This window comes from Bos grunniens, chromosome 15 (genome assembly GCF_055505025.1).
Source record: "Bos grunniens cultivar Pamir isolate PY7600 chromosome 15, Bosgru_T2T1.0, whole genome shotgun sequence".
NCBI classification, from domain to species: Eukaryota; Metazoa; Chordata; class Mammalia; order Artiodactyla; family Bovidae; genus Bos; species Bos grunniens.
In genome coordinates this window covers 78,907,185-78,935,176 of record NC_141179.1, presented here as the reverse complement: position 1 = coordinate 78,935,176, position 27,992 = coordinate 78,907,185, and the positions used below count along the sequence as shown (strand labels likewise).

The following is a 27,992-nucleotide window of genomic DNA, read 5'->3' as shown; positions in this document are numbered from 1 at the left end:
ACTATGAACAAAGCTAGTGGAGGTGATGGAATTCCAGTGGAGCTATTTCAAATCCTGAAAGATGGTGCTGTGAAAGTGCTGCACTCAATATGCCAGCAAATTTGGAAAACTCAGCAGTGGCCACAGAACTTGAAAAGGTCAGTTTTCATTCCAATCCCAAAGAAAGGCAATTCCAAAGGATGTTCAAAATACCACACAATTGCACGCATCTCACACGCTAGTAAAGTAATGCTTAAAATGCTGCAAGCCAGGCTTCAGCAGTACGTCAACTGTGAACTTCCAGATGTTCAAGCTGGATTTAGAAAAGGCAGAGGAACCAGACCTCAAATTGCCAACATCTGCTAGATCATCACAAAAGCAAGAGAATTCCAGAAAAATATCTATTTCTGATGAATTCATTATGCAAAAGTCTTTGACTGTGTGGATCACAATAAACCGTGGAAAATTCTGAAAGAAATGGGAATACCAGACCACCTGACCTGCCTCTTGAGAAACCTATATGCAGGTTAGGAAGCAACAGTTAGAACTGGACATGGAACAACTGACTGGTTCCAAATAGGAAAAGGAGTACATCAAGGCTGTATATTGTCACCCTGCTTATTTAACTTATATGCAGAGTACATCATGAGAAATGCTGGGCTGGAAGAAGCACAAGCTGGAATCAAGATTGCCAGGGGGAATATTAATAACCTCAGATACACAGATGACACCACCCTTATGGCAGAAAGTGAAGAAGAACTAAGGAGCCTCTTGATGAAAGTGAAAGAGGAGAGTGAAAAAGTTGGCTTAAAGCTCAACATTCAGAAAACGAAGATTATGGCATCCAGTCCCACCACTTCATGGGAAATAAATGGGGAAACAGTGGAAAAAGAGTCAGACTTTATTTTGGGGGGCTCCAAAATCACTGCAGATGGTGATTGCAGCCATGAAATTAAAAGACATTTACTCCTTGGAAGCAAAGTTATGACCAACCTGGACAGCATATTGAAAAGCAGAGACATTACTTTGTCAACAAAGGTCCATCTAGTCAAGGCTATGGTTTTTCCAGTAGTCATGTATGGATGTGAGAGTTGCACTCTAAAGAAAGCTGAGCGCTGAAGAATTGATACTTTTGAATTGTGGTGTTGGAGAAGACTCTTGAGAGTCCCTTGGACTGCAAGGAGATCCAACCAGTCCATCCTAAAGGAGACCAGTCCTGTGTGTTCATTGGAAGGACTGATGTTAAAGCTGAAACTCCAATCCTTTGGCCACCTGATGTGAAGACCTGACTCATTTGAAAAGACCCTGATGCTGGGAAAGATTGAGGGCGGGAGGAGAAGGGGATGACAGAGGATGAGATGGTTGGATGGCATTACCAACTCAATGGACATGAGTTTGGGTAAACTCTGGGAGTTGGTGATGGACAGGGAGGCCTGGCGTGCTGTGGCTCATGGAGTCACAAAGAGTTGGACACAACTGAGCGATTGAACTGAGCTGAAATGAATGGCATTTTTGTAACCCTCATCCTCCTGCCCTTGGCAATCAACATTCTTCTTTCTGCATCTGAGTTTGTTTGGTTGTTTCTTTTAATTTCACATATAAGTGAGATCATTGAGTATTTATCTTTCTATTTCTGGTTATTCCACTTGGCATAGTGCCATTAAAGTTCCTTTATGTTTTCATAAATTTCAGGATTCCTTTCTTTTATATTGCTGAATGAAAGTCCATTATATATATATATATATATATATATATGTGTGTATTCTTTTATCCATTCATCTATCAATGCGCATTTGGTTGTTTCCAGATCTTGGCTATTGTGAATAATGCTGTAATGAGCATGGGAGTAGAGATGACCCTTCAGATTCCTGATTTCATATTCTTGAATATATACACAAAAGCAGGATTGCATAATACAATGGTTTTGTTTTTAATTGCTTGAGAAACCTCCCTAATGTTCACTGTAGTGACTAAAAAATTATATTCCCATTAATAGTATAATTCCTTTTTCTCTACATCCTCACCAAACTTTTTGTCTCATATAGATATCATATGGCCATGCTAACAGATAAAAGGTGACCTCTTTTTTTGTTATGAGTTGCATTTCTCTGATGATTAGTGATGTCAAACACCCTCTCAGGTTTTATGGCCCTTCCTATATTTTCATTGGAGAAATATCTACTCAGTTCCTTTCCCATTTTTAAATCAGGTTATTTGTTTTTATGGTATTTAGTTGTAGAAATTCCTTATATATTTTAGATATAAACTCCTTATGAATACATGATTTGCAAATATTTTCTCTAATTCTTCAGGTTGCCTTTTCATTTTGTTGATTGTTTCCTGCAACATGTGGAAGCAGTCTGGATTTAGAACTTGAGATCTGGAACTTCAGGCTGATATGATGAGAGGAGACTTAACTAACATGAAAGTTTTTACCTTCACCCTCTGAGAGTCCTGAGATGACTTTTTTACAAGTTAGCAACCTCACTTGTTAGACACTGTCTACAAAGCCCTGTATCTACACAGAAAACGAAAAAGACCCAGAGGGCCCCATCTTACAGCCATCCCTACCAAGGCGCCATTCACGCAGGTGCAGCCACCTTGGACCCTCCTTAAAAGCCCAGCAACATGCTGATTATCAAAGAATGACCTTGATTCATGCCACTTGGAACAGAAGAATCATTCAGACACATTCTGCCTAAATTTATATGATCAGATACAGGGCAATGAGTGGAAAGATGCATGCCTGTGTGTGATTATATCAAAAACATATACATAAACAAATGGATCCTTATTGATAATCAAGTACTCACCAACGTATTGTTTTATACATATCTGATTGTTTTTACGTATAGATGAATACATGCAATTCAATACAGAGTATATAATACTGAATATGTATATAAAAGTGGTCACAATCACGTGAGGTTGGATACAGATCTGAGTGTGTAGAAGCATACGCAGTTGAGTATTGCTGAGCACAGACCGATGAATGTTTGGATACAGACATATGCCCATGGCTTTGAAAATTGTGCTTTAGTTCAGGCCAGCAAAAGACACTAAGACCTTTATGACCAACAGTTGACTGAAAACATGAATCAAATGTATATTAAAAATCCTCTTTTTCAAAAAGGAAGCCAAAAAGCAAGATTTGTCTTCACTTTTAGGAGATGATTACAACTTTTCTTGAGCTATCATTTAATCCTTCACAATATATATTTATTCTAGATAGGAAAACAAAATAGTAAAACATGCCAGTTTCTTCAGAATAATTATGTTGTGCTATGACATGCTGGACTTCCAGTTGGTGAAGAATCTGCCTGCAATGTAGGAGACCCCGGTTCAATTCCTGGGTCAGGAAGATCCCCTGGAGACGGGATAGGCTACCCACTCCAGTATCCTTGGGTTTCCCTTGTGGCTCAGCTGGTAAAGAATTCACCTGCAATCTGGGAGGCCTGGGTTTGATCCCAGGGTCAGGAAGATCCTCTAGACAAGGGAGAGTCTAACCATATTTAGCAATGACGTGCTAAATATGTTTTTATGGAAATTTTCAAACTTTACAAAATGATCCTAAAGTTTAGAGGATAAGGGAAATGTGAGAGAGGAGATGGATAGAGGAGAAAGTGCCCCAGAATTGAACATCTTAGATGGTGTAAAACATGACCTACTAAGTAGAAACTTTTCAAGCTATGTGAAATGAATCATTATGTTGACGGACTATTTTACCTCTTTAGGGAAAATAGACTTACATGTTTGTCCATGACAAATGAAAATAAATTCTAGATGGATTAAAATATAAAGTGTTTCCTTTGATGTGCAGAAGCTTTTAAGGTTAATTAGGTCCCATTTGTTTATTTTTGCTTTTATTTCCAATATTCTGGGAGGTGGGTCATAGAGGATCCTGCTGTGATGTATGTCGGAGAGTGTTTTGCCTATGTTCTCCTCTAGGAGTTTTATAGTTTCTGGTCTTACGTTTAGATCTTTAATCCATTTTGAGTTTATTTTTGTGTATGGTGTTAGAAAGTGTTCTAGTTTCATTCTTTTACAAGTGGTTGACCAGATTTCCCAGCACCACTTGTTAAAGAGATTGTCTTTAATCCATTGTATATTCTTGCCTCCTTTGTCGAAGATAAGGTGTCCATATGTGCGTGGATTTATCTCTGGGCTTTCTATTTTATTCCATTGATCAATATTTCTGTCTTTGTGCCAGTACCATACTGTCTTGATAACTGTGGCTTTGTAGTAGAGCCTGAAGTCAGGTAGGTTGATTCCTCCAGTTCCATTCTTCTTTCTCAAGATCGCTTTGGCTATTCGAGGTTTTTTGTATTTCCATACAAATTGTGAAACCCCACTGCTGGGCATACACACTGAGGAAACCAGAAGGGAAAGAGACACGTGTACCCCAATGTTCATCGCAGCACTGTTTATAATAGCCAAGACATGGAAGCAACCTAGATGTCCATCAGCAGATGAATGGATAAGAAAGCTGTGGTACATATACACAATGGAGTATTACTCAGCCATTAAAAAGAATACATTTGAATCAGTTCTAATGAGGTGGATGAAACTGGAGCCTATTATACAGAGTGAAGTACGCCAGAAGGAAAAACATAAATACAGTATACTAACGCATATATATGGAATTTAGAAAGATGGTAACAATAACCCGGTGTACGAGACAGCAAAAGAGACACTGATGTATAGAACAGTCTTATGGACTCTGTGGGAGAGGGAGAGGGTGGGAAGATTTGGGAGAATGGCAATGAAACATGTAAAATATCATGTAGGAAATGAGTTGCCAGTCCAGGTTCGATGCATGATGCTGGATGCTTGGGGCTGGTGCACTGGGACGGCCCAGAGGGATGGTATGGGGAGGGAGGAGGGAGGAGGGTTTGGGATGGGGAACACATGTATACCTGTGGCGGATTCATTTTGATATTTGGCAAAACTAATACAATTATGTAAAGTTTAAAAATAAAATAAAATTGGAAGAATAAAAAAATAAATAAATAAATAAATAAAGTGTTGTTGGACTTTCCTGGTGGCTCAACTGGTAAATAATCTGTCTGTAATGTGGGAAAGATCTGGGTTTGATTCCTGAGTTGGTAAGATCTGCTGGAGAAGGGAACAGCTACCCACTCCAGTATTCTGGCCTGGAGAATTCCATGGACTACATTCCATGGGGTGACAAAGACTCAGACATGACTTTCACTTTCATAAAGTGTTTTTAAAAGTTATTTTTGAAAAAGTGGTTAAAGTGTACGAAATCACTTGAAGGCATTGGAATTTTTCAAAAGTGATATGGTAATAGAAATATAAAAGCAAAAAATATTAAAATAGCACATTTATTTTAAAACATTCATAATTATAACAATTGGAAAATTAAGATTTGGCTTTATTCTACATAAAATTTCATTCCTTTAGATTATTTTTATAAACATGGCCTTGTTATTAAATTTAAATCTTTGAAACATTTTACTTCAATCTTAAGATGTCAAGCAATAGAAACAAAATGATGTATAAATAAAGCATCTTGCAGATAGAAAATTGTATCTATACTTCAAATATTAATAAGTGTGTGTGTGTGGAGGAATTTATATTTCTAGTTATTTTTTTCTGAAATCTATAACATAATAAACCCTATTCATTCTGAAAAATATTGCATTATTTTTGAGAGAAATATGGTAAAATCTTCCCCTAATCTAATAAATTAACAGTGTTAACTATATAGCTTAACTCATCATATAGAACATAAATCTATAGTCTCAAAGAGACATTTTATACCCCAAAACTATATGTACTTCCCCCAAGAAATCACAGAAATCATAAAAATGTATTTCAAACAAATATACATTTTGAACTAGGAAATTTTGAAAATATTAAAATATATTTTGACCACTCAAATTATTCAAAAAGAGATGTTTTTCATCATATCCAAGTCAGTTAGCCTAAGGAGATACTACAGTTAAAGAATCACACATTGCTTTCCTGAGAAGAGTAATTTTTAATTGAAAATAGGTGACATATTTCCCTATGGCCTCATTTTCTTCTTCTGATCCAGAGCTTTTTCATGGCATTTTGCATCTCTTCATTTCTCAGAGTATAGATTAGAGGGTTCAGCATAGGGGTGACAATGGTGTAAAACACAGCCAAGGATTTATCAGTGGGTAAGGTGGAAGGAGGTCTCACATACAGAAAAATACAGGGCACAAAGAAGAGGACCACCACAGTGACGTGGGAGCCACAGGTGGACAAGGCTTTGCGCCTCCCTTCCTGACTAAGATTCTTGAGGGAGCGCAGGATGACCCCATAGGAGACGAGTAGGAGTGTGAAGAGGACCACACAGATGGCCCCGTCGTTAGCCAGCACCGAGAAGCCAATAATATGATTTCAGTGCAGGCCAGTTTTAACAAGGGGTACATGTCACATCCAAAGTGGTCAATGACATTGGGACCACAGAAGGGAAGGTTGTAAACAAAGAGAATGTGAATGATAGCATGTAAAAACCCACCAGTCCAGGCTAACAGCAGTAACAGAGTACATACCCGTTGATTCATGATTGTCATATAATGCAAAGGTTTGCAGATGGCCACATAGCGGTCATAGGCCATGACAACCAGGAGTAAAATCTCAGCACCACCGAATAAGTGCTCTGTAAAAAGTTGGATCATGCAAGCTTGGAATGAAATGGTTTTTTTCACATAGAATAAGTCTATAATCATATTTGGGGTGACTGTAGTAGAATAAACAGCATCCATAAATGATAAGTTGCCAAGAAAGAAGTACATAGGGACATGCAGGGTCGGGCTGGACACCACAGTCAGGACAATGAGGAGATTGCCCACCATGGTCACAAAGTAGATGAGCAAGAAGATGACAAATAAGATTTTCTGACCCTGGGGGCTCTGAGTGAGCCCCAAGAGGACAAACTCAGTTACATTGATCCTTTGTTCCATAGGTCTTTCTGCATCTTTTATTTCAGAGTTCAGGACAACATTTCCTACAAATATAATTATCACGACTGACGTTCTGATGTCTAATTTGTTCATTCATTCAGCAAATGAGCAGTATGGTTCTTATATTTTCAGATATTATTAACATGATCAAGGCTTATTAAAACAGCACCCTAAAACTCAAAATCTTGTACACTAATGGACAGGCAATTAATTAGAGACATTTGTGGGAAAAGGATACATCATTAAATAAATGAGGTGTCACTATTAGCTTTCCATCTGGAAGCTAATTATTGTACATATAGCTAATATCTATTAAAAATTAAAAGTTTAATACAAAGGTAAAGCAAGATTTACTTTATATTTGCTATCCATTTCATAAAGGAGGTACACTTCTTCATTCTAGGGTTGGAAGAATATTTTTAACCAATCCTTGAAATCTCAAATAGGTTTATTTGACAATTTCATGTTTTTTAAGAATCTAGGAAATGATACCAAAACAGCAGTAGATGAAATGTTTGAAGAAAGACTTACATATTGGATGATATAGAGAGTTATCATCTAATGAAGAAAAGATAAATATAAAAGTATGAAATATGGAATAAATTATCAACCAAAAAAATTAACAGAAGATGGCTTCTAAATGGCCAATAAACATGATAGGGTGCCTAAGCCTACCTTGAACAAAAAACAGGACTTAAAGTCAAGGTTTACTTATTACAGCATTTGTTCATGTTCTTGAGGGTCACTCAGTCAAGGTCTACAGGTGTTACCTCATCTTTTAATTAACACACAATGTTTAGAGAACATGTAAATTAAAACTATTACCAAATTTTTATATCTCTTCCCATGAAACTATCCCCAGATCATTACCTTTGAAATTAATTTCTAAGGATATTTTATCTTCAAGTAGATAACTTTATTCCAGATCATTTTACAGAATAGAATAAATCTATTGAATCAACATATTTAATAATCATAATGGAGTTGTAACATGACTTAGGAAAATCACAAAGGAAAACTCTAAAAGACTGAAGTCTAACCCCATCCTGGGCTTCCCTGGTGGCTCAGTGGGCAAAGAATCAGCCTTCTATGCAGGATACACAGGAGGTGCGGGTTCAGTTTCTGGGTCAGGAAGATCCCTGTGAGGAGGAAATGGCAACCCACTCCAGTATTCTTGCCTAGAAAATCCCACTGACAGAGGAGCCTGGTGGGCTACAATTCGAACGGTCCCAAAGAGTTGGACATGACTGAGCAAGTAAGAAAGCTCACCTCACCAACGTACTCTTGCAAAATCGGAAGCCTCGTTCAGAATTTTGTTTCTAAATATGCTTCCTGGGTTACCTGCCTATGAAGAAAGCTGTTCAATCCATCTTCTGGGCTCTGCTTCCTTCTTGCTTGTCCTTTATGTACTGATGTTGTCTCTGGTAATGCAGAGAGTAAGATTCATGCAGCCTCACAGCACCTTGAACTGCTTCCTTGTGACCAATGCTTTCCATGATTGCAGGAAATAGAAATCATCTGTTATTTTTAAAAATTACTTTTCAAATGACTGAGATTTTCAAAATGAATATGAACATTCTATTTCCTAAGGAACCCTGAATCTTGATTGTGAACAGAAACTCAGAATGTTCACTGTTGGCTGGATTTGTCCTGATAACAAACCAATATTAAATCAGTACGTTAATCAGACAGAGAGAAAAAACTTCAAACTATGTGTAAATTGTTTATAATAAAATATTTTGAATATGTAATAAAATATTTCCTGTTTGCGCTTATAGCAGTCAAAGTGAAGCTGTGAAATGACTGTGGCAACATTTCGATTCTTAATCAGTTACTGTGCTGTGCGCATACAGTGCTGTTGACCTTCAGTCTTCCTGAAGGAGGGCGAATGATCTCATATACACACTGTATTATGTTCTGAGTCCATCACTGCAGTTCCAGAAGAAGCCGGTCATGTGATCACTGTTGTCGACAAACGCGCCGCAGGGCCTGGCAAAGGGCTGGAAGCACTTTGTCTACATTTAAGTGCAGCACATACAACTGGGTCATTCAATTCCTGCATCTCCAAGTATGATTTTGTCTAATTAAATTCACTGGGACTTTAATCATAATTTTGAGGGTAGATCTCCAGAGATAGTACAAGAACAATCACCGTGTGGAACAAGACTTATAAAATTCTGCCTTCTGGGAAAAAATCATGAAAAACAAATTTAGGTCATATCACCAAAAGAGAAATTCAAATCTGGGCGGAAATGAAATATGTGAAAACATTCTTGTGAAAGTATGTTCTTCAAAACAAGCAAATCTTTTTAACTTTAAGCTTTATCTTTGAAGATGATATCTGAACTAATTTCCAATCATGAATGTTAATATCAGAGCAAGTCATGTAAACCTTATCTCAAATGCAGATAAAAAGTGTCACATAATTTCAGACGCAGATAGAAACTTTGATAGAAACTTTGATCAGTTTTAGTATCATACTAGGAAAAGAAAAAAGTATTTGTGGGACTGTCCCCTTCATTTCAAAGTGCTCATGGGGCAGCCACCAAAGTAGAAAATACCTAAGGCCATGACACAATTTGCAATATATTTCTAAGAACTTAAATTATAAAGCACATACGTACTTTAAATAGAAATTTATAACAAATATGTAATATTTTCCAATTATTCAGCCTAAAATCACTCATGACTATTTTCAAAAATATATTTTCAACAGGAACATTATGATATACATATATATATATAAACTATATGAAAAATATTTATAAAAGATATATATTAATATACATAAAGGGCTATGTATAATACATTGCAATGTGTATAAATTAACTGGATGCAGCTGTGTGATTAGAGAGAATTTTATAGATTTAAATGCAAATATTAGAAAACAATAGACTCTTTAAAGAATGAACTAAGCTTCTGTCTCAAAATGATAAAAAAGAAAATTTAAAATGAACATAAAGAGCATTGTAGTGTGGAAGGTGTGGAGAAGCTATACATAATTAAAAGAGTAATTTATATAAAGTAAAGAACACCAGGAATTGATCCTTTGAACATTGAATAAATTATAATCTCTAGCCAAATGGACTAAGAAAAAGTAAGAGAAAAACCAAATTATCAGAATCAAGATTGAAGAGAGGGCCATCATTGTAGAATCCACAAATTTTAAAAAGACAACAAAATGATGTGATAAAAGGATGTATGGCAGTTAACGTGCCAAGAAAAGAAAACAGACCATTTCTATGAAAAACACAATGATCTAAACATACATTGAGAAATAATTTAAAACTGGAATAATCTAAGTGCAAATAAATTGAATGTTTATTTTTTTAATTTTATTTTATTTTTAAACTTTACAATATTGTATTGGTTTTGCCAAATATCGAAATGAATCCGCCACAGGTATACATGTGTTCCCCATCCTGAACCCTCCTCCCTCCTCCCTCCCCATACCATCCCTCTGGGTCGTCCGAGTGCACCAGCCCCAAGCATCCAGTATCGTGCATCGAACCTGGACTGGTGACTCATTTCATATATGATATTATACATATTTCAATGCCATTCTCCCAAATCATCCCATCCGCTCCCTCTCCCACAGAGTTAAAAGAATGTTCTATACATCAGTGTCTCTTTTGCTGTCTGGTATACCGGGCTATTGTTACAATCTTTCTAAATTCCATATATATGCATTAGTATACTGTATTGGTGTTTTTCTTTCTGGCTTACTTCACTCTGTATAATAGGCTCCAATTTCATCCACCTCATTAGAACTGATTCAAATGTATTCTTTTTAATGGCTGAGTAATACTCCATTGTGTATATGTACCACAGCTTTCTTATCCATTCATCTGCTGATGGACATCTAGATTGATTCCATGTCCTGGCTATCATAAACAGTGCCGTGATGAACACTGGGGTACACGTGTCTCTTTCAGTTCTGGTTTCCTCAGTGTGTATGCCCAGCAGTGGGATTTCTGGGTCATATAGCAGTTCTATTTCCAGTTTTTTGAGGAATCTCCACACTGTTCTCCATAGTGGCTGTACTAGTTTGCATTCCCAACAACAGTGTAAGAGGGTTCCTTTTTTCTCCACACCCTCTCCAGCATTTATTGCTCGTAGACTTTTAGATAGCAGCCATTCTGACTGGCGTGAAATGGTACCTCATTGTGGTTTTGATTTGCATTTCTCTGATAATGAGTGAATTTGAGCATCGTTTCATGTGTTTCTTAGCCATCTGTGTGTCTTCTTTGGAGAAATGTCTATTTAGTTCTTTGGCCCATTTTTTGATTGGGTCATTTATTTTTCTGGAATTGAGCTGTAGGAGTTGCTTGTATATTTTTGACATTAGTTGTTTGTCAGTTCCTTCATTTGCTATTATTTTCTCCCATTCTGAAGGCTGTCTTTTCACCTTGCTAATAGTTTCCTTTGTTGTGCAGAAGCTTTTAAGTTTAATTAGGTCCCATATGTTTATTTTTGCTTTTATTTCCAATATTCTGGGGGGTGGGTCATAGAGGATCCTGCTGTGATGTATGTCGGAGAGTGTTTTGCCTATGTTCTCCTCTAGGAGTTTTATAGTTTCTCGTCTTACGTTGAGATCTTTAATCCATTTAGAGTTTATTTTTGTGTATGGTGTTAGAAACTGCTCTAGTTTCATTCTTTTACAAGTGGTTGACCAGTTTTCCCAGCACCACTTGTTAAAGAGATTGTCTTTAATCTTTAATTAATTGTCTTTAATATACATTAATCTTTAATGTATATTCTTGCCTCCTTTGTCAAAGATAAGGTGTCCATATGTGCGTGGATTTATCTCTGGGATTTCTGTTTGTTCCACTGATCTATATTTCTGTCTTTGCGCCAGTACCATACTGTCTTGATGACTGTGGCTTTGTAGTAGAGGCTGAAGTCAGGTAGGTTGATTCCTCCAGTTCCATTCTTCTTTCTCAAAATAGCTTTGGCTATTCGAGGTTTTTTGTATTTCCATACAAATTGTGAAATTATTTGTTCTAGCTCTGTGATGAATACCGTTGGTAGCTTGATAGGGATTGCATTGAATCTATAAATTGCTTTGGGTGATATACTCATTTTCACTATATTGATTCTTCCAATCCATGAACATGGGATATTTCTCCATGTAGTGTCCTCTTTGATTTCTTTCACCAGTGTTTTATAGTTTTCTATATATAGGCCTTTAGTTTCTCTTGGTAGATTTATTCCTAAGTATTTTAGTCTTTCCGTTGCAATGGTGAATGGAATTGTTTCCTTAATTTCTCTTTCTGTTTTCTCATTATTAGTGTATAGGAATGCAAGGGATTTCTGTGTGTTGATTTTATATCCTGCAACTTTACTATAATCATTGACTGGTAATTTTCTGCTGGAGTCTTTAGGGTTTTCTATGTAGAGGATCATGTCATCTGCAAATAGTGAGAGTTTTACTTCTTCTTTTCCAATTTGGATTCTTTTTATTTCTTTTTCTGCTCTGATTGCTGTGGCCAAAACTTCCAAAACTATGTTGAATAGTAATGGTGAAAGTGGGCACCCTTGTCTTGTTCCTGACTTTAAAGGAAATGCTTTCAATTTTTCACCATTGAGGATAATGTTTGCTGTGGGTTTGTCATATATAGCTTTTATTGTGTTGAGGTATGTTCCTTCCTTTCCTGCTTTCTGGAGAGTTTTTTCATGAATGGATGTTGAATTTTGTCAAAGGCTTTCTCTGCATCTATTGAGATAATCATATGGTTTTTATTTTTCAATTTGTTAATGTGGTGTATTACATTGATTGATTTGCGGCTATCAAAGAATCCTTGCATCCTTGGGATGAAGCCCACTTGGTCATGGTATATGATCTTTTTAATGTGTTGTTGGATTCTGATTGCTAGAATTTTGTTAAGGATTTTTGCATCTATGTTCATCAGTGATATTGGCCTGTAGTGTTCTTTTTTTGTGGGACCTTTGTCAGGTTTTGGTATTAGGGTGATGGTGGCCTCATAGAATGAGTTTGGAAGTTTACCTTCCTCTGCAATTTTCTGGAAGAGTTTGAGTAGGATAGGTGTTAGCTCTTCTCTAAATTTTTGGTAGAATTCAGCTGTGAAGCCATCTCGACCTGGGCTTTTGTTTGCTGGAAGATTTTTGATTACAGTTTCAATTTCTATGCTTGTGATGGGTCTATTAAGATTATCTATTTCTTCCTGGTCGAGTTTTGGAAAGTTGTACTTTTCTAAGAATTTGTCCATTTCTTCCACGTTGTCCATTTTATTGGCATATAATTGTTGATAGTAGTCTCTTATGATCCTTTGTATTTCTGTGTTGTCTGTTGTGATCTCTCCATTTTCATTTCTAATTTTATTGATTTGATTTTTCTCCCTTTGTTTCTTGATGAGTCTGGCTAATGGTTTGTCAATTTTATTTATCCTTTCAAAGAACCAGCTTTTGGCTTTGTTGATTTTTGCTATGGTCTCTTTTGTTTCTTTTGCATTTATTTCTGCTCTAATTTTTAAGATTTCTTTCCTTCTACTAACCCTGGGGTTCTTCATTTCTTCCTTTTCTAGTTGCTTTAGGTGTAGAGTTAGGTTATTTATTTGACTTTTTTCTTGTTTCTTGAGGTATGCCTGTATTGCGATGAACTTTCCCCTTAGGACTGCTTTTACAGTGTCCCACAGGTTTTGGGTTGTTGTGTTTTCATTTTCATTCATTTCTATGCAAGTTTTGATTTCTATTTTGATTTCTTCTGTGATTTGTTGGTTATTCAGCAGCGTGTTGTTCAGCCTCCATATGTTGGAATTTTTAATAGTTTTTCTCCTGTAATTGAGATCTAATCTTACTGCATTGTGGTCAGAAAAGATGCTTGGAATGATTTCTATTTTTTTTGAATTTACCAAGGCTAGCTTTATGGCCCAGGATGTGATCTATCTTGGAGAAGGTTCCATGTGCGCTTGAGAAAAAGGTGAAATTCATTGTTTTGGGATGAAATGTCCTATAGATATCAATTAGGTCTAAGTGGTCTATTGTATCATTCAAAGTTTGTGTTTTCTTGTTAATTTTCTGTTTAGTTGATCTATCCATAGGTGTGAGTCGGGTATTAAAGTCTCCCACTATTATTGTGTTCTTGTTAATTTCTCCTTTCATACTTGTTAGCATTTGTCTTACGTATTGCGGTGCTCCCGTGTTGGGTACATATATATTGATAATAGTTATATCTTCTTCTTGGATTGATCCTTTGATCATTATGTAGTGACCGTCTTTGTCTCTTTCCACAGCCTTCGTTTTAAAGTCTATTTTATCTGATATGAGTATTGTTACTCCTGCTTTCTTTTGGTCCCTATTTGCATGGAAAATCTTTTTCCAGCCCTTCGCTTTCAGTCTGTATGTGTCCCCTGTTTTGAGGTGGATCTCTTGTAGACAGCATATGTAGGGGTAGAATCCTAACATTCTCTTGCAAGATAGTTCATTCCCATGGAACTTAAATCAATTAATTTTACATAACAACTAATCAAGAAATAACTTGTTACACAACACTTTCATACACCTGTGGTGGATTCATGTTGATGTATGGCAAAAACAATACAATATTGTAAAGTAATTCGCCTCTAATTAAAATAAATAAATTTAATTTAAAACAAAGAAGTAATGAAACAATATACTTCCTAATGCATATTATGCACCCAGCATAACACTTACACCAGCATGACACAAGGGCATCAAGTGGAAATAATTAGATTAATAGCTCACATTAGCAAAGACACAAAATTTTGAACAAAATGCTTGTTTTGATTCCTTTGGGTGTTTTCTTTGAGGATTTTTTTAAAATACATTGCTGATACAGGTCTTGAAGCTGGTCCTGGGATATTCTCAGTCTAGAACTATTCATGTCCCACAACTAATGAAAATTTTTCAAAGTATTCAACCAACAGCACTGCCCCTGTAAATATGAGGTTTTCCAGAGAATGAGAGTAGGCTCTCTTCCTGACCTAGTTTGAAAACCAAGCCATCCTCTCTAATTCATCTGAGCAAATTTCTCAGATATTTCTCAGATATCAGGTGTTTTCCTCAGATGCACACACAGATCAGTTCTTTGATGTATACTTGAGATGCATCCTCTTAGCTATGCATAATTCTCTCTCTTTCTCACACTCAGCCTCTCCAGGACTATAGATGCATTTTCTGCTTTAGTGTCCTTGACCGTGAATTTCAGATTCTCAACTCAGAGGCAGCATCGTGATCTTTGGAGATCTCCCTCTCTGTGCCACATCATGGAAATTTTTGGTATTGTTGTTGTTGAGTGTCTCAGTCATGTCCAACTCTTTGTGAGCCCATGGACTGCAGCAGCCAGGCTTCCCTGTCCTTCCCCATCTCCCAGAGCTTGCTCAAACCCATGTCCATTGATGATGGTGATGCCATCCAACCATCTCATCCTCTGTTGCTTCTTCTCCTCCTGCCCTCAATCTTTCCCAGCATCAAGGTCCTTTCCAGTGAATTGGCTCTTCACATCAGGTGGCTAAAGTATTGGAATTTCGGCTTCAACATCAGTCCTTCCAATGAATATTCAGGGTTGATTTCCTTTAGGATTGACTGGGTTTATCTCCTTGCTGTCCAAGGGATTCTCAAAAGTCTTCTCCAGCAGCATGGATTGAAAGTATCTAATCTTTGGTGCTTAGCTTTCTTCATGGTCCAACTCACATTCATACATGACTACTGGACCAACCATAGCTTTGACTCTACAGATCTTTGTCGGCAAATTTATGTCTCTGCTTTTTAATATGCTGTCTAGATTTGTCATACTTTTCTTCCAAGGAGCAAGCGTCTTTTAATTTCATGGCTGTGGTCACCATCTGCAGTGATGGTCACCATCTGGAGCCCAAGAAAATAAAGTCTGTTACAGTTTCCATTGTTTTCCCCATCTATTTGCCATGTAGATGCTGCTGCTGCTAAGTCGCTTCAGTCATGTCCGACTTGGTGCGACCCCATAGACAGCAGCCCACCAGGCTCCCCCGTCCCTGGGATTCTCCAGGCAAGAACACTGGAGTGAGTTGCCATTTCCATCTCCAATTCGTGAAAGTGAAAAGTGAAAGTGAAGTCGCTCAGTCGTGTCCAACTCTTAGCGACCCCATGGGCAGCCCACCTGGCTCCTCCATCCATGGGATTCTCCAGGCGAGGGTACCGGAGTGGGGCGCCATTGCCTTCTCTGATGTAGATGCTAAGTAACACCAAAAATAGAATTATCAGCATCTGAGAACCCTGGGGAAGTCCAATTAGAATGAATTCAGTCACATTCATCCTGTCTTCTTTCATTTTGATGCTGATGATGAATTCAGAAGTGAGGAATTTACCTAAAAATAGTTTCCTGACAGATTAGAAGAGAATGGCTAGAGTAATGAACTATGCCACTTGACACTGCTGCTGATCATAGAGCTTCAACGTCTGTCTATTGTCTTTTCCCTTCACTATCGACTCTGTTCTTCTCCCTTCACCTTCCACTAACTTCTCAGCTGATTTTAGTGGCTTAGCTAGAGGTATAGCCTAGAATTTTACCCCTGCGATGCCTAATCACGTCTTCAGTCTACCCAAAATGCAGGCCAGGTTCCTGAAGTTTCTTGTTTACTGTCTCAATGTGAGTTGCAAGAGGTAGCCAAGTGTTAATAGGTCACCTGAAATGCAAAAGCATTCTGCCCTGTCTCCACTGTGGTTTAGTCCTTGTTGTATGTACCTGATGATCGAGGTCAGTTACTTCTGCCAGAGTCGTATAAAGAGCCTTTTCTCTGAGTTGTTGTAGATAGCAATCCTTCTAAGTGCCAGGTAAGTCAGATTTAAGATCAGTCAGAGAAGAAAACAACAAGAAAAGGACTCCTTTGTGGCATGTTTGATCCAATATATCAACTAACTGTGAATCTTAGGTTTTTTGAAGTTTGCAGTCATGTTAGCCAATCAACAAATATCCTTAAATTTCAAAAGCATTTCAGTTGATCTTTCTGTCACTTACAACCAAAAGGATACTACGGAAAAATCCTATGATTCTGAGTGAATTTATAAGTCCTATTACTCATTTACATTATATCTATCTTTGAACCAGTACAACATGATTTTACTTGTAACATGATAATTTGTGTTGTCACTAGAATGACTCATTACTCTTTCAAAAGTGAATTGCCAGGACTCCCTTGGTGGCCCAGTGGTTAACATTCTGCTTTCAAAGGAGTAGACACAGGTTCAGCCCCTGATTGGGGAACTGAGATCTCACATGCCACAGGGCGACTCAGCCCATGTGATACAACTAAGACCAGATGCAGTCAGAAGTATAGATTTGTTTAATTTAGTTGCTATTTGCAAAATGTTATGCTTTCTTTTTTTTTTTCTGTTCTTTTTTTTTTATTTTATTTTATTTTTAAACTTTACATAATTGTATTAGTTTTGCCAAATATCAAAATGAATCCGCCGCCACAGGTATACATGCATTCCCCATCCTGAACCCTCCTCCCTCCTCCCTCCCCATACCATCCCTCTGGGTCGTCCCAGTGCACTAGCCCCAAGCATCCAGTATCGTGCATCGAACCTGGACTGGCAACTTGTTTCTTACATGATATTTTACATGTTTCAATGCCATTCTCCTAAATCTCCCCACCCTCTCCCTCTTCCACAGAGTCCATAAGACTGTTCTATACATCAGTGTCTCTTTTGCTGTCTCGTACACTGGGTTATTGTTACCATCTTTCTAAATTCCATATACATGCGTTAGTATACTGTATTGATGTTTTTCCTTCTGGCTTACTTCACTCTGTATAATAGGCTCCAGTTTCATCCACCTCATTAGAACTGATTCAAATGAATTCTTTTTAATGGTTGAGTAATACTCCATTGTGTATATGTACCACTGCTTTCTTATCCATTCATCTGCTGATGGACATCTAGGTTGCTTCCATGTCCTGGCTATTATAAACAGTGCTGCGATGAACATTGGGGTACACGTGTCTCTTTCAATTCTGGTTTCCTCAGTGTGTATGCCCAGCAGTGGGATTGCTGGATCATAAGGCAGTTCTATTTCCAGTTTTTTAAGGAATCTCCACACTGTTCTCCATAGTGGCTGTACTAGTTTGCATTCCCACCAACAGTGTAAGAGGGTTCCCTTTTCTCCACACCCTCTCCAGCATTTATTATTTGTAGACTTTTGGATCGCAGCCATTCTGACTGGTGTGAAATGGTATGTTATGCTTTCAAATGAACCTTGGAAACATAGGAATGTCAACCATCATTTCCTTTTATGTGGAAAAGACTACACTATTGTTTTATCATTTTTCCACCCAAGGATATATACTGAGTATACTGTCAAAAATTTTTTAAAGAATTTTAGATAAGACCATTATCAAAATAAGTTAATTCAAAGTAACTTAATTAAAGGCCAAGGATTCATACATAGGTTGTAGGTAACTTACAAAAGACCATTAATTGCTTAAGATGGATTTATCTTGAGATAGACATTTTATTTTGCTTTGGACTTCACTTAGCCGGCAATCCAAAGTAACACTGAAAACACCATTAAGCTATTGGAGAGAGTTTTGTGTGAAGTAGGAAAAAATAGCTTTATTTGCTTTGCCAGGCAAAGGGGGTCAGAGCAGCCCTCAAAACCGTGTGTCTCCACTTGGAGAGGATAGTGAGAAGTTTTATAGCAATGGTTCAAAAAAATGTGAGTGGACATTATTCTGATTGGTTGGTAAGTGGGCGTCAGCATCACCAACTTTCTGGTTCCAACTGGTCTAGGGTCAAGTGCATGTGGGCAGTATACCATTGTAAACTTCTCCCACCTGGTGGGGGTTTCAGTATCTGCAGAACAGCTCAAAGTGGATGTGTGTATCCCTTGATGGGGAATTAGGATCTTCCCCAAGACTGACTATTATTTCCTGATGTTTGCTTTTCCCTTGTCTCACACCTTCTTCCTTACCTAATTAACAACTGCTTGAATCTTCCATTTGGAACTCGGGGAAGGTCAGCGATGTTGAATGAAATCAATTTTCTGTAATCAAAGAAATGAGGGACACATAAAGGTTTTTATGCCCAGGAACCCCACATGGCTTTTCTCAGTATCAACTCCCCCTTTTCTCTGATATTCATCAGTCTTGAGGAGAAAAAGTGTTGGGCAAAAATGAAATAATCATTTTGGATAGAGACGTTAGTCAAACTTAGTAGAGGAACTCGGTTTTATGGGAGATGACCTTTAATTTCCCATTAGGTTAACCTCCCCTAAGTTTTTCAGGGAATGGGGGGACAAATGCTCTGGCTACTTCCAGATGAAATGGGGCATAGTTCTGCCTCAGTTCATGGAATGAATATCAGGTTGAAATATTCCTGACTTCCAAGTTGAGTTTAGTATGATTAAGAACTCAGTCACTTGGGATTTAGAAGAATAAGTCTATCTGGGCCTGACACTCAAGGGAGACTTGCAGCCAGGTAGCCAGTTGTTTAACTTTATCTAAGTAGGTTTTAACTTCTGATGTGGTATATTGGCCACTACATATGTCTCTGCTTTTTTGTTAATATCTGACCTAAAACAATTTTAGTGTAGAAGGTCTTAAGAGTTACAGGAGGATACCTTGAAATCATAAGGTTGCAGCTACCAGTGACCAGTGCCATCCCCTAATCTGACACAGCTCAGAAAATTTAAGTTCTTAGCAATACAGGAATGTGTCTGAAATCCACAATAGCCATCTAATTTTACCTTCAGTATCTGAACTACAATTATCCCATTTTGACTTTCAAATTTATTTCCTTCCTAATGTCTGAAGCAGATGTTTCTGTTAATGATTTCAGTGCTTTTCTAGACATGAGAAGATGTAAGATTTGTGGCTCATAAAATCTTCTGAAAATATCGATCTGAAGGCCTGTTCTGCCAGCTTTTCTCAGAGCACAGAATGCCTCATTCCAAATCTCTTCCCTGAACTCCGTTCAGTTTTGAGGGTCAGTGACTGTGGTGACCATCGACTTAATCCTTGCAGAAGCTGACAAGTGCCAATTTCCAGTTGACAAGGCTCCTTCAGGGTCTTAATTTCAGATATGGCATTAAGGACATTTTATGACTATTTCAACCCATGGTGTTAGAAATGCTCATTCAAAGATCTGCTGAAAATTTCACAGAGAGGCCACTCAGTGTGCTATTATTGGACTAGGGCTTATTAACAGTAGCCCAGAGTCTCCAATTTTTGAAGTAAACAGGCAGAGGGAAAAGGAAAACATCTCAAGTCTACTCACAGAGGCATACATTACCAAATTGTTGCAAATAATAACCAACAATATATAGAGGAAGGATCTCCCAATATCTGGAAATCACAGATCAAAATCAACACCATTCTAGACAAAATCCGTAACAATTATAAGCATATTCACTAGTTCACTTAGTAACTATATATTGTCAGATATATAGTGTGTTCAATTGAATAGATACCTAAATAACATTGAATATGTAGTTACAATTTGTCATAGGAATTCACATGAGATTGGATACAGATCTGAGAGTGTGGTGGGATACATACATGTGTACTGTTGGATATAGGCCTAGGAATGTTTGAATAATCCCAAAGAAAATGAAAGTGAAAACGAATTCGCTCAGTTGTGTCCGACTCTTCACGACCCCATGGACTACTGCCCACCAGGCTCCTCCATCCATGGGATTCTCCAGGCAAGAGTACTGGAGTGGGGTGCCATTGCCTTCTCCAAATCCCAAAGAAAGGCAATGCCAAATAATGTTCAAACTAGCACACAATTGCACTCATCCCACACACTACCAAAGTAATTCTCAAAATTCTCCAAGCCAGGCTTTAACAGTATGTGAACTACAAACTTCCAGATGTTCAAGCCGGATGTAGAAAAGGAAGAGGAACCACAGATCAAATAGCCAACATCCATTGGATTATCGAAAAAGAGAGCTCCAGAGAAACATCTACTTCTGCCTTATTGACTATGCCAAAGTATTTGACGGTGTGGGCCACAACAAACTGTGGAAAATACTTCAAAAGATGTGAATACCATAACACCATATTTGCCTTCTGAGAAATATGTTTCCAGGTCAAGAAGCAATAGTTAGAACCGGACACAGAACAACAGACTGGTTCCAAATTAGGAAAGGAGTACATCAAGGCTGTATATTATCCCCCTGCTTATTTAACTTATGTGCAGAGTACATCATGTGAAATGCTGGGCTGGATGAAGCACAGCCTGGAATCAAGACTGCTGGGAGAAATATCAATAACCTCAGATACTCAGATGACACCATACTTATGGCAGAATGCAAAGAACTAAAGAGCTTCTCAATGAAAGAGAAGAGTGAAAAAGTTAGCTTAAAACTCAACATTCAGAAAACTAAGACCATGGCATCTGGTCCCATCACTTCATGGCAAATAGATGAGGAAACAGTGGAAACAGTGTCAGACTTTATTTTGGGGAACTTCAAAATCACTGCAGATGGTGACTGCAGCCATGAAATTAAAAGACGCTTGCTCCTTGGAAGAAAAGCTATGACCAACCTAGACAGCATATTGAAAAGCAGAGACATTACTTTCTAAGACAATACTTTCTTAGACATTACTAGTCTAAGCTACAGTTTTTCCAGTGGTCATGTATGAATGTAGGGTTGGACTATACAGAAAACTGAGTGCCAAAGAATTGATGCTTTTGAACTATGGTGTTGGAGAAGACTCTTGAGAGGCCCTTGGGCTGTAAGGAGATCAAACCAGTCAATCCTCAAGGACTTCAGACCTGAATATTCATTGGAAGGACTGACACTCAAGATGAAACTCCAATACTCTGGCCACCTGAGGTGAAAAACTGACTCATCAGAAAAGACACTGATGCCGGGAAAAATTGAAGTCAGAGAAGGGGACGACAGAGGATGAGATGGTTGGATGGCATCACTGACTCAATGGACATGAGTCTGAGTAAACTCCATGAGTTGTTGATGGACAGGGAATCCTGGGCTGCTGCAATCCGTGGAGGTTACAAAGAGTCGGACATGACTGAGTGACTGACCTGAACTGACTGATATACCTGTGACCTTTAGAAATGAGCTATAATTCACACCAGAAAAAGACACTGACTCTTCTCTGAGCTGTTCATTGAAAATGTGTCAGTAAATCAAATGCAAATAAGAGAGTCATCCTTTTCTATAAGAGAACGAAAAGACAAGATTTGTATACACTCTATGGAGATACTTATAAATTTTTGTTGAGACATCAGTGAATACTTTACGATATGTGTCTTATTCTGGATGAGAAAATATAATATTAAAACATGTAATTTTCATCAAAATAAATATATAGTGTTATGACAAGTTAAATATACTTTTTTTTCAGTTTTGATTTTATTTTATTTTTTAACTTTACAATATTGTGTTGGTTTTGCCATATATCAACATGAATCCACCACAGGTATACACGTGTTCCCCATCCTGAACCCTCTTCCCACCTCCCTCCCCGTACTATCCCTCATATACTTTTACGGGAAGTTTGCAAACTGTTCAAAATGAGCTTACTGTTTAGAGCAGGAGGAGAAGGTAGCAAAGGAGGAGAGTGATGAGGAAGAGCAAGTTCCTCAGAATTCAGCCTTCTAGATGGTGTAATACCTCACATAGTAAAAAGAAAATTGTCAAATAAACTGAAATTAATGATTATGTTGATAGATTATTTTGCCTGTTGGGGAAAAATAGGCTTAAATATTTCCCTATCACAAATAAAAGTAAATTCTAGATTGTTAATGAATAATTGAATTTTTATTTCTTCTATTGAAGGGTAGTTTACAATGCTTTAGTTTTTGCTACACAGCAAAGTGACTCAGTTATACATATATATATATATATATATATATATATATATATATACATACATACATACACACACTCCTTTTCGTATGTCTTATATGGTGTTTTATTGCTTTATCACAGGACATTGGATATTGTTCCCTGTGCTATACAGTAGGACCTTGTTTCCTACACAATATATACGTAATAACCTCCATCTGCTAATCTTAAATTCTCAATCCATCCCTCTCCCCGAATAACCCCCTGGCAACCACAAGTCAGTTTTCTGTGTCTTTAGTCCCTTTCTATTCTGTAGAAAATTGTATCTGTGTTATAGTTTAGATTCCACATATGAATGAGGTTGGATGCTACTTGTCTTTCTTTTTCTGACTTACTTTGGTATGATACTCTCTCGGTCCATCCATGTTTATTTTTAAAAAAAAAAAAAAGAGGTTAAAACTGTAAAATAATTGCTAGGAAATGAAACTTTTCAAAAGTAATGTGATAGAAGAAATAAAAAGGAAAAGTATGAAAATAAGAGCTATCTATAAAACACTTAAAATTTAACACAAACAACAGAATACATGATTGTAAGAGATGTCAAAGAATAGTAATATTTTTGAGTATATTTAATGTAAAAAGCTTTCAGTAAAGATTCTCACTCCAATAGATCAATAATTCTGATAACTGACAAAACTATAGAGTGGATTCTAGGTCCCATACACTGTGCAAGGAATAGAAAATACAAAGGCAGTTAGAACAATGTCCCTGACTTCAGGAAGCTCATAGACTAAGGAACATAGAGAACTAGCAAACATTTTTATCTTATTACTTGAAATAACTACACAAGTTTTAAAATTAACTAAACATATGTCTTGGTATACTTTGCATATGGCCTGTTTTTATGGAACATCATAGACTAGAAGATTAAGCAATAGGTATTTATTTTTTCAGTGGTTTGGTGGCTAGGAAATCCAAGATTAAGGTGCTGACAGATTCCATATCTGGTGAGGTCCTGTCCCTAGTTCACATACAACCTTTTTTTTTTTTTCCTGTGTCCTCATATGCCAAAGAGTTAAGTGAACTCTCTGACCTTTCTTTAGAAGGGCATCAATCCCACTCATCAGGGTGAAACTTTTATGACCTACCCATTACCCAAAGGGCTCCCCTCCTAATACCATCACACTAGAAAAGATTTAACTTATGATTTTGGAGAGGGAAGTAAACTTTCAGTCTATAGCAAATCCCAAAGTGGAGAAGTAAATTACATAAGTTCTGATAAACCCAAATGCTTGTTATTATTTGGTGATTAGTATTTTATTTGAGAAGACTTTGAGATAATAAAGGGCTTCCCTGATGGCTCAGATAGTAAAGAATCTGTGTGTAATTCAGGAGACACGGGTTTGATACCTGAGTCAGGAAGTTCTCCTGAAGAAGGAAATGGCAACCGACTCCAGTATTCTTGCCTGGAGAATTCCATGGACAGAGTAGCCTGGCGAGCTACTCATGGATCCCAGTCCATGGGGTCGCAAAACGTCGGACACGACTGAGGGACTAGCACTTTCACTGAGATAATACGAGAAATCCAGGGATTAAAATCAGGATGTACGGCTTCACACACAGTGTGATTTACTAGTAAAAAGCACTCATCACCCCGTAGCCTTAGCACCTCATGAAACCAGAGTAAACAAGAGAGGCAAAATGATAATCTTCTTTGATCACATGCACTGACCATATTAGAGGCAGATAATATTTTGTTTCAAGCCTGATTTAGAGGAGGATTTTATGAATACTGTTTCTGTCAAATGAAACAATATATCCTGGCAATCTCTATTATATTAATAAGAGAGATAATAATGGTATATATTGTCAGAATATTTCTTAACAATGATATAACTCCAAATATTTAGTGTCAAGTTCCAAACTAAATATTTAAAGTGCACGGATGATGGATTGTGCTAAATTTACGTATGAGAGAGATCCATGTGCCTGGGTCTCTACAAAAGGTTATATAAGCAAAAACAGTGACCAGGATACGGAAAATGTATCTGGGGTCTCACCAGGTTTTCTAAAGTATCTGGAAAGTGGAATGAGCCACCTTTATGAAAATGTAACTCCAAACAAAGCTGACAAAAATGAGGCAATAATATGATTACCCAATTGGAATATTGAGTAAGGTTTGTTTATTTTTCTGTAAAAATCTTTAGTCTTTCAGATTATTTTTACAAACATAACCTCCTCAATAATATTATGACTGAAACCTTCAACATTAACGTGCTAAACAATAGAAATAAAATAATGTGTATAAAGGATCTCACAGATAGAGAAATAAGAAATCTGCATCAAATATTAATATCGAATGTCTTTGTATATAGAGGAATAAACCTATTTTTTAATCATATTTTAAAAATTATTTTTCCTGAAATCTGTAATGAGCTCTATTCTGAAGAATATTATATTTTTGAAGAGAAAAACATGAGAAAACCTTTTCCTAATTAAAAAAAAGTTGCAGTATTAGCTGCAGCATAACTCATCATATAGAACATAAATCTATCACTTTAATAGAGATAATTTATACCACCAAACTATATATATATTTTCGTCCAAAACTGTGGAAATCATAAAAATGTATTTCAAACTAAATATATACTTTGCATTAGGAAAATAAGAAAATTTTATAAGCTTATTTTGATCATTCAGTTCAGTTCAGTCGCTCAGTCGTGTCTGACTCTTTGAACCCCATGAACCGCAACACGCCAGGCCTCCCTGTCCATTACCAACTCCTGGAGTTTACCCAGACCCATGTCCATCGGTTCAGTGATGCAATCCAGCGATCTCATCCTCTATCATCCCCTTTCCTCCTGCCCTCAATCTTTCCCAGCATCAGGGTCTTTTTAAATGAGACAGCTCTTCGCATCATGTGGCCAAATTATTGGAGTTTCAGCTTCAACATCAGACCTTCCAATGAACACCCAGGACTGATCTCCTTTAGGATAGACTGGTTGGATCTCCTTGCAATCCAAGGGACTCTCCAGAGTCTTCTCCAACACCACAGTTCAAAAGCATCATTTCTTTGGTGCTCAACATTCTTCACAGTCTAACTCTCACATCCATACATGACCACTGGAAAAACCATAGCCTTGACTAGATGGACCTATGTTGGCAAAGTAATATCTCTGCTTTTTAATATGCTGTCTAGTTTGGTCATAACTTTCCTTCCAAGAAGAAAGCGTATTTCAATTTCATAGCTACAATCACCATCTGCAGTGATTTTGGAGCCCATAAAAATAAAGTCAGCCACTGTTTCCACTGCTTCCCCATCTATATGCTATGAAGTGATGGGACCAGAGGCCATGATCTTAGTTTTCTGAATGTTGAATTTTAAGCCAACTTTTTCACTCTCCTCTTTCACTTTCATTTAGAGGCCCTTTAATTATTTTTCACTTTCTGCCATAAGGGTGGTGTCATCTGCATATCTGATATTATTGCTATTTCTCCCAGCAATCTTGATTCCAGCTTGTGCTTCATCCAGCCCAGCATTTCTCATGATGTACTCTGCATACAAGTTAAATAAACAGGGTGACAATATACAGCCTTGACGTACTCCTTTTCCTATTTGGAACTGGCCTGTTGTTCCATGTCCAATTCTAACTGTTGCTTCCTGACCTGCATACATGTTTCTCAAGAGGCAGGTCAGGTGGTCTGGTATTCCCATCTCCTGAAGAATTTTCCACAGTTTATTGTGATTCACTCAGTCAAAGGCTTTGGCATAGTCAATAGAGCAGAAGTAGATTGGAAGTACTCAAATGATAAACCTTTTTCATCATACCCAAGTTATTTAAACTGAGGAGACATTTATTACAGTAAAACACACACACACACACACACACACACACGACTTTCCTTGCTCATTGAAAGAGCAATTGTTTGTTGAAAATAAGTAATATATTTTGCAGCTTCTTCATTGTTTTCTTCTGATCCAGAGCTTTTTCATGGCATTTTGCATCTCTCCATTTCTCAGAGTATAGATTAGAGGGTTCAGCATGGGGGTGACAATGGTGTAAAACACAGCGAAGCATTTATCAATGGGTAAGGTAACAGGAGGTCTCACATACGTAAAAATACAGGGCACGAAGAAGAGGACCACCACTGTAATGTGGGAGCCACAGGTGGACAAGGCTTTACGCTTCCCTTCCTGACTGAGATTCTTCAAAGAGCGCAGAATGACCCCATAGGAGACGAGTAAGAGTGTGAAAATGGTCACACAGATCGCCCCATCGTTGGCAACCACTGTGACGGCAGTAATGTGGGTGTCGGTGCAGGCCAGTTTTAACAAAGGATACGTGTCACACGCAAAGTGGTCAATGACATTAGGGCCACAGAACGGAAGGTTGTAAAAGAAAATGATATGAAGTAGAGCATGTAAAAACCCACCAACCCAAGCCAATAGCAGCATCAGAACACACACTCTCTGATTCATGATTGTCAAATAATGCAAGGGCTTGCAGATGGCCAGGTAGCGGTCATAGGCCATGAAAACCAGGAGAAAAACCTCAGCACCACTAAATAGATGCTCTGTAAAAAGCTGGGTCATGCAAGCTTGAAATGAAATGGTTTTCTTCTCATAGAGTAAGTCTATAATTGTATTTGGGGTGATTGAAGTAGAATAAAAAGCATCCATAAATGATAAGTAGCCAAGAAAGAAGTACATAGGGGAATCCAATGTTGGGCTGAGTACTACAGTCAGGACAATGAGTAGGTTGCCCACCATGGTCACGATGTAGATGAGCAAGAACACGACAAATAAAATTCCCTGCCCCTGGACACTCTGAGTGAGCCCCAAGAGGACAAACTCAGTTACATTTTTCCTTTGTTCCATAGGTTCTTCTGTATGTCTTATTCCAGAGTTCAGGACAGCATTATCTATAAATACAATTATTAAAAGTGACTTCCTAAAATCTTACAATAATTTGCTTTTTATTCAACAAACAGTCCTTGTGGTTTATTATGTTTGGGTACTTTCAGATATTATAATAGAAGGCTGATTAAATCATCTTCCTTGACCACAAACTAATAGATAGGCAAATGAATTTTTAAAAAGTGGGAAAAGAATATCAAATAAGTGAAGTCCTGCAACTAATTTTCTATCTAGAAACTTTAAATTGTACATATAGCAAATATCTCAGACAAAAATAGAAGCTAATTAAAGTTTTAAAAAGAAGTAAAGCAAGTTTTAATGTCCATTTCATGAAAGAGGTGACTTTCCTCCTTCTAGGGTTGGAAGTTTA

At 37.4% G+C, this 27,992-nt stretch overlaps 1 protein-coding gene and 1 pseudogene across 1 annotated transcript; both read right to left on the bottom strand.

Annotated features, from left to right (window-relative positions):
• Positions 1–6,018: 6,018 nt before the first annotated feature.
• Positions 6,019–6,935, bottom strand: LOC147358595 (olfactory receptor 4A47-like; annotated as a pseudogene).
• Positions 6,936–26,665: 19,730 nt separating this feature from the next.
• On the bottom strand, positions 26,666–27,583 carry LOC147358594 (olfactory receptor 4A47-like). The gene has a single exon (XM_086342067.1). It carries the CDS (start codon positions 27,581–27,583, stop codon positions 26,666–26,668), a length of 918 nt encoding a protein of 305 aa, XP_086198193.1.
• Between the last annotated feature and the right edge of the window lie 409 nt (positions 27,584–27,992).